Consider the following 8235-nt stretch of genomic DNA (forward strand, 5'->3'; position numbering starts at 1 on the left):
AACGATTTGTGCGTTGAGCAGCATCCCATCTAGCAAGTATAAAGGAGCTCCAAAGGGCTGCAGAAAGAGGAATGCTTTCAAAGGCCGAATGAGGAAGTCAGACCAAAAATAGGATTATTTTCAAGTGAGGTCACCTCCCTTTGAGGGACAAAAGGATCTTATTATGTTAGGTGGATTACCTCCTGGTGCTGAGTTGGAAATTCCAGAATGACCAGTGAAGATTACAGTTTGGTGATGTGGGCCAGGCATAAAATGACTCCTTTTTGGGCCTTGAGTTTTCTTTTTAACTGTACTAACAGGTGGCTGTTGAGCCTTTGAGATATGGCCAGTATGAATGAGAAACAGGTTTTTTTTTCGATTTTGATGATTTAAATTAAAAAAATTTTTTTTTCAACGTTTATTTATTTTTGGGACAGAGAGAGACAGAGCATGAACGGGGGAGGGGCAGAGAGAGAGGGAGACACAGAATCGGAAACAGGCTCCAGGCTCTGAGCCATCAGCCCAGAGCCTGATGCGGGGCTCGAACTCACGGACCGCGAGATCGTGACCTGGCTGAAGTCGGACGCTTAACCGACTGCGCCACCCAGGCGCCCCATTGATGATTTAAATTTAAGTAGTCACATATGGCTGATGGCTACTGTGTTGCATGGGGCAGTCATAAAACATCATTATAAACTGGAAGAAACTTCACTTTTAAAAATAAATCTGCCATTTTCATCATTTAAGAATATGTATGCTTGGATTACTTTCACTCTTTTGTCTGTAACAATAGTTTTTCCCATGTTTGTTGTTCTTTGATACCTTATTCCACTCACCTGTGATAATTTATTGAATTTATTTTGAAATAAAGTCATTTCATTTTTCATCAACAGAGTCATCAGAATCCGCCAAAATAGGAGGAATAATTATTATGTTTTTAATAGCAGCTGTCTTCATAAGCACCATATTAATACTGAAACGGGTTGGTTATATATGCTTAAGAAATGATTTCCCCAAAGTTTTGGTATGTAGTCTTTTTTTTTTAATATCTATCTTTATTTTATAACTTAAGAATTTTTATTATATTCTTAACTATTTTCACAGAAGGAAAAAAAACGTTTTCTAAAAACACTAAGATGCATTATCACTCTGGGTGACTTTTCCATCCCTGTAAATATATATTTACATTTGATGCTTTCTGTTTATACTTGGCCCACGTGTTACTTTTAATGGTCACATAGTATCCCATTGTTATTAATGTCCTATTTTTCCCTTAATAATTTGCCAGCTGTAGGCCATCCGAATTGCCTTCTTTTTCCTTTCTTTTCCTTCCTTTTTATTCTTTGGCCTTTATGAATAATGCGGTATGTTTCATTAACATTTTATAAAGATTTTCTTTCAATTTGGATTACTTCAGTGGAACATATACACAAGGTGGATTTATCTTTTTTTTTAATTTTTTTTTTTTAATTTTTTTTCCAACGTTTATTTATTTTTGGGACAGAGAGAGACAGAGCATGAACGGGGGAGGGGCAGAGAGAGAGGGAGACACAGAATCGGAAACAGGCTCCAGGCTCTGAGCCATCAGCCCAGAGCCCGACGCGGGGCTCGAACTCACGGACCACGAGATCGTGACCTGAGCTGAAGTCAGACGCTCAACCGACTGCGCCACCCAGGCGCCCCTTTTTAATTTTTTTTTAACGTTTATTTATTATTGAGAGACAGAAAGCGATAGAGCATGAGCATGGGGGGGGGGGCGGGAGCAGAGAGAGGAGGAGACACAGAATCTGAAGGAGGCTCCAGGCTCTGAGCTGTTAGCACAGAGCCCAACACGGGGCTCGAACTCAAACCCAGCGATATCATGACCTGAGCCGAAGTCAGACGCTCAACCGACTGAGCCACCCAGGCACCCCTGGATTTATCTTATAAAAAGATAAAAGAATTAATTTGTTCCTCATTTGTCATTTTCTCCATCCCATTGCTGTCTTCCTATATTCATTTTATCAGTTTCCATTCAGAGATATCTTATTTTTCTCTAAACTCATTTCATCTTTTTCTTCTCATTTTTATAAACAACTGCACACTTAAATATTCCTCCCCAGTTGATAAAATTGTACTATTCTTTTTCTTTGTGTTTTTACTCCTTCGGGTTGGGTTTGGGGGCTGTTTAGGGGGTGGTGAGTGTGCTTGGGGAGATTTTAATTACAATGGGTATTTGAACCCAGCCCGCATTTGGCCCCGCCTTAGACGCCTTAGACGTAGAGGACTCTGTATTGGGTTTCATCCACACTGTGATCCCTGCCTTTCAAGTACGGACAGTTTTGATCCTTCCGTGTAAACGTATCTTTCAGTCTTTTATGTTAGCCGTCAGTTGCGGCCTTATCGCTGCCTTAATCCGCCTCTTCCTGTCTGCCAAGTATTTATTCCTTTGGCCTTCAGGTCTTAGACAAATCCTACCCCAGTATGTCTCACTGTAGCCTTGAGATATAAAGGTCCTTATTACCACACCTACTCCCTTCCAGATAAATTCTCTGCCTGACTGGGGCGCCTGGGTAGCGCAGTCGGTTGAGCGTCCGACTTCAGCCAGGTCACGATCTCGCGGTCCGTGAGTTCGAGCCCCGTGTCGGGCTCTGGGCTGATGGCTCAGAGCCTGGAGCCTGTTTCCGATTCTGTGTCTCCCTCTCTCTCTGCCCCTCCCCCGTTCATGCTCGGTCTCTCTCTGTCCCAAAGATGAATGAATGTTGAAAAAAAAAAAAAAAAAAAAAATTCTCTGCCTGACTTACCTAAAATGGTTACTAATCCCCCCACCAGGTCTCCCTGGGGTTCCTCCCATCCCTAAGGCGCGTCCAAATTATACACCAATTATAAATACGCCTGTTATTGTGTTGACCCCAGGTACTGAGAGGACGTGTTGTTATTGTGTCTTTCTCATACTTCTTCATGAAAAATTGTTGCTCTGTGTTTAAGTAAAAACTCTAGGAATGGCAAAGCAGAACACTCTAGGCCTCGTGTCTTTGTGTGGGTATGTGTTTCATCAAGAACAGATGTTAAAGTTTTCTTTTTCTTTTTTTTTTTTTTTTTTTTTGCATTTAACAAATATTTGCCGAGTACCTACCACGTGTTTACATGTTCTAGGTGCTGGGGATATAGAAAAGAACAAAACAAACAAAAACTTCTGCCCTCCTAGATCTTAAAGTCTGAGGACTAAGGGTAGGGACTGTGACAATTTATAGATGATATAACTGGCAAAGTAAAAAATTCACATGAATCTAGAGATAAATGATTAGGATTAATAAGTTTAGTGACGTTGGTACGTACAAAATCAATATAAAAAATGCTTGCGTTTTTATACACTAGCAATAATCAGAAAACAAACACGAAGCTGCTTTTCAACCTCCAAGAAATTAAGTAGGTACACAACTCGTAGTATAAAGCCCTGTAAATTTTCGCAAACTCAATGCACCCATGTAATTCATGCCTAAATCAAGAAAGAGAATGTAATCAGTCTCTCCAGAAGTCTCTCTCCTGCCACCTTCGAGTAACTAACCCCCACCGAGGATAACCACTATCCTGATTACTAACAGCATAGATTAGTTTTATCTGGTTTTGAACTTGAAATCGTACAGTTAAGTGGAATCATATAGTTGATTTTAAATACCATTGCAATAGTAATAAAAAAATATTTTTAGGGGCGCCTGGGTGGCGCAGTCGGTTAAGCGTCCGACTTCAGCCAGGTCACGATCTCGCGGTCCGTGAGTTCGAGCCCCGCGTCAGGCTCTGGGCTGATGGCTCGGAGCCTGGAGCCTGTTTCCGATTCTGTGTCTCCCTCTCTCTCTGCCCCTCCCCCGTTCATGCTCTGTCTCTCTCTGTCCCAAAAATAAATAAAAACGTTGAAAAAAAATTTAAAAAAAAAAAATATTTTTAAAACATTAAAGAATAAATCTAATAGAGGATGTTACAGGTCGTTTGTGGAGAAAATGGCTTCTTGAGAGACATTAACAAAGATTTGGTCAAATAGGGAGCCCAGAAACAGACCCACACGTATGGAAACATGTTTAATGATGAGTAGATATTGCCATGGGGACAGGATTGGCTGGGTCAATAAGTGTATCTATATGGGAGAAAATGCAATTGGAACTTTACCTCATACCACACACAAATACCAGTTCCAGGTATATTAAAGGTTGTCCTATGAAAGGCACTGTAGGAGATTCTATGTGACCTTGGGGTAAGGAAGACTCTCTCAGACGCAAAAAGCAGACACCATAGAGGCTCGACATCGATACATTTTCTTACGTTAAAACTAAGAATTTCTTGTCATCGAATGTCCTCACAAAGAGAGTAAAATGGTGAACCACGGGCTAGGGGAAAACACATGTGACATAAATAATCAGCAAACAATTAGCATCCAGGTGATCTGAAGCGCCCCTAGGAATCCTGTGGGAAAAAAGACGAACAACCCAACAGAAAAATTGTCCCTACGCCTGGCTTGGGTAGAGTAGGGGAAGAGCAGGTTTGCCCAAGTGGGCAGCCCAAGTAGGCCTTAGGAAAATAGGAAGATGGTGCTGATGACGATTCCAGGTCTCTGAAAGGAGTCTCCTGACCACCTCCTCGTTCGCCCCACCGTAGTTAACCTAGAGACAGACCCACCGACGGGGCAAGACTCAGCCTTGTTCTCCTGTGTTCTCCACAGCTCCCTGCTCGGCTGGTGTCCTGGTGGTGCTTTCTTCCGAGAGCTGGAATAGAGTGAGCTCCAGTCTTGCCATTCCTCTAACCCTCCCAACTCTTTTAGGATTCCCCTCTTCATCCTGAAGATCCTCCAGTCCAGGGGGCTGTGACCCGGATACAATGGGCTCTCCAGAGTCTCTCCTCACCCACGGTTCCCTGACACGCCCTAGGAGAATCTCAGTGGACAGATTTAGATGGCAATCCAGAATCTAAGTGGCCGGAGTCCCCTGAGCAGCAGGAAGCGGTGAGGGGAGCCCCGTGGGAAGGAGTGGAGGCCAGAACGTAGCCTCTGCCGCAGGCAGCCTCCGCCGCTCAGTGTTCGTGCCCCCTGGGCACGTTTCTTAACCTCTCTGCCTCATTTTTGTCATCTGTGAAATGGGGATAAGAATAGGAAGCCTGCTTCATGGCAGGGCCGTGAGGGTAAAACGAATGATGACACGAGTGAGGCACAGAGACCAGTGCCCGGCAGGTAGGAAACACTGTGTAACCGTTAGCTGTTGTTGTTGTTGCCGTTGGCCTCACTGTCCTCATCCTCATCACTGAACAGTTCATCTCACTGAGTTTTATTATGTCAAAAAATAAAGAGCAAACACTCAGAATTGATTCTCTCTCTCTCTTTTGTTTTTAAGAATTTTAATAACTTGTCATCCTGGGTCTTTCTCGAGAGGCCACCCTTGGAAACAGTGGCTTTCGTGGAGGTGATTCACGTTAACAGGAAGAAGAAAGTGTGGGATTATAATTATGACGATGAGAGCGACAGCAATGATGAGGTGGCCCCTCCAATAAGCAGAGGTGGTTATACTATGCACGGGCTAACGGGCAGGCTTCTGGGTCCGGCCTCCGCCTCCTCGGCCACCTTGGAAGACTGCAACCAGCCGGATGCTGAGGCACCGGATCAATCCGAACCTGAGGCTGACACCGAGCCCCTGATGGCAGCATGGCCCAGCCCCGGGCAGTCGGAATGCTGCAAGAGTGGGGCCTACAAGGAGAGAGGGAGGCTGCCACAGGACCCCGTCTCCGAGGATGATGACAGCGCCACCGAGGAGTCTGGGGACAAAATTACCTTCAATGTAAATTTAAACTCTGTGTTTGTGAGGATCCCCGATGACGACTCAGAAGTACCCCCGACGTCACCATCTTTTCTAGAAGAGACAGCCAACCTAGAGGATTCAGATGAAACAGAAATAAGCTTTCTGGCAGCCAGTGGGGAAGGAACACAGCCACCCTTCGCCAGCCCCTCTGCAGAGTGCCCGTGGCCTGAAGACGCTCTTTCTGACAAAAGTGACAGTTCCGAGTCAGATGCGGACATCAGGGATGGTTATATAATGAGATGATTCCCAAGGATAGTTAATTAACAAGGACCGATGAGGTTCTCCCTCCGCGTACGGTCACCAGCCCCTCCGGGGCCTGCCAGCGATGTCGGAGGGAAGGTGCTGGAGACTGCAGTCCGCTGGGTGATTCCTGGTGACGTCATCTATGCAGATTCCCAGGACGGCCACATGGGACCCTCCTATCCTGCAGTGTATTGTTTACATGTCCCAAGGGATGCACTTTGAAGGGAAAGTGTCCTGTCCATTTCCTTCCCCGCATTTATAATGGTTCTGCATCCTGTCTCCCAGAGTAAGGAGCAGGGTCCCCTGCATCTTTCCTGGGTGGTCCAAGACCCTGCAAGTTAATGAAATTAGCCAGGGTGGGAGTGGAGAGTGAAAAGGAAGACACTCAGCAGGGTTCCTAGCAGGTACAGTCAGCACTGGTGGGTCCAGCAGGCTTAAGGAAGGGGCCAGGAGGGAAAAAGCAGGAAGGGAAGGCCACCAGAAGGAAAGAAAGGGGACCCACAAAGAAACAGAAGCACAGGTTCCGAGTTGGAAGTGGGGAAAGTGGAGCCCAGTCTTGGGCTCCTCCCCGATGTCACATTCTGTCACCTACACTCAGAATTCAGCTCTCCTCAATTTGAATGAGGAGGACACATTCGCACACAGAAATAACTCTAGTGTCAGGCAGGTGACTACTAGGAAATATCTGCCTGAGGGAGAGGGATAGAATCTCAGTGCCAAATTTTAAGATTAAAAAAAAAAAAGCGAGAGAACAGATGCAAAATCGTTTCAAGGTCTTCAGAGGAAATAAGGTATGAAATAAAATTCCTGGAGGTCCTACTTAGCAATTTAAGAAGAGCTGTGTGCACGGATTCCAACTGTCCTATGTGTGACCACAGTTCCTGTGGAAGGAGGTGGGGGGGGGGCAGGGGAAGAGAAGTTCTAGAACATCATGTAGCAAACAGTACAAGAACTAGGACTCAGAGGTCTGACTCTGCTATTTCACTGTGTGACCCCAGGTACTTTGCTGACCCTCTCTGAGCCTCAGTTTCTTCATTTAGGAAATAAGGGGATTGGACTAGGTAATCTCCAAGATCCTGTGGTGCTAGGAGAAATAGTAGAAAATACACAAGAATTGGGGCACCTGGGGTGGCTCAGTCGGTTGGGCATCCGACTTCAGCTCAGGTCATGATCTCACAGTTTGTGAGTTCGAGCCCCACATCGGGCTCTCTGCTGACAGCTCAGAGCCTGGAGCCGGCTTCAGATTCTGTGTCTCCCTCTCTTTTCTCCCTCCCCGCCCCCCCTCAAAAATAAACATTTTTTAAAAATTAGAAAATATGCAGGAATTGAAGACTCCGGTGAAGGTGCTGCAACCCTGAGAGGCCCCCAAGGTGAATGAATTGTGCGGGACCTCCTATCCCACTCCCCTCACCCCAAGAGCAGGCTTCTCAGATCTGCTAGGTCCACCCAAAAGGGGGGAAACAACAACTATGAGTCCTAGTTCAAGGACTTTGAAGAGAATATTTTTGTTACTGCTCAAAAGTAACTCAGAGGGGAGCCTGGTCAGTTAAGCATCCAACTCTTGATTTCGGTTCAGGTCATGATCTCATGTTTTAAGGGATAGAGCCTGGTGTCTGGTTCCGTTGCTGGCCAGGGAGCCTCCTTAGGATTCTCTCTCTCTCCCTTCTCTCTGCCCCTCCCCCCCTCCCATGCGTGCGCTCTCTCTCGCTCGCTCTCTCTCTCTCTCCCCCTTTCTCAAAAACAAAAGTAATTCAAAGGAGAGGGATGTGAGAGGGGAAGGGGTTATTTAATAACCTAATGAAATCACCTAGGAAAGGAACTTTATGATGGAAAGTGCCCATTTCTCCGTCCTCTTAAAGCAACTATCATATTTTGAAAGATTTCCAGAGTGATCTTTTGGGATAAACTTTTTATGGCTGTGTTGATGTGTGTGTGTGTGCTTCAGTTTTGTATAATTGTCATAAGTTGGTGAAGGATAATAAATACTTTTTAATAAAACTGGGTAATGCCTTCGGAGTTATTTCTCATTAGAGGGGGTAAATACACAGATGATTTGTGGCTCTGCCGGCATCTCTAGGGTTGCACGGAAGTCCCTCTGTGTGCGGTGGCCTGTAGGGACCAAGGGAACATTCCTCGCCCCTTGCTGTGCTCATGGTGGAGCATTCTAGGGTCAGACGTCAAGCAGTGCCTTACA

The 8235-nt window shown here is 45.5% G+C and overlaps 1 protein-coding gene across 3 annotated transcripts in view; it reads left to right on the forward strand.

The window, feature by feature from the left end:
• Positions 1–7138, forward strand: part of IFNAR2 (interferon alpha and beta receptor subunit 2) — a 31640-nt gene extending 24502 nt beyond the window's left edge. For all 3 annotated transcript variants that reach the window (XM_086675876.1, XM_086675875.1, XM_086675877.1), the window contains 2 exons: positions 873–1003; positions 5337–7138. In XM_086675876.1, the coding sequence (XP_086532002.1) occupies positions 873–1003; positions 5337–6041 (836 nt within the window). In that variant the 3' untranslated portion in view covers positions 6042–7138. The remainder of the gene's footprint in view (positions 1–872; positions 1004–5336) is intronic.
• Positions 7139–8235: the final 1097 nt, after the last annotated feature.

The sequence above is a fragment of the Puma concolor genome, chromosome C2 (assembly GCF_028749965.1).
Source record: "Puma concolor isolate L17-30 chromosome C2, mPumCon1.1.hap2, whole genome shotgun sequence".
Classification (NCBI taxonomy): domain Eukaryota; kingdom Metazoa; phylum Chordata; class Mammalia; order Carnivora; family Felidae; genus Puma; species Puma concolor.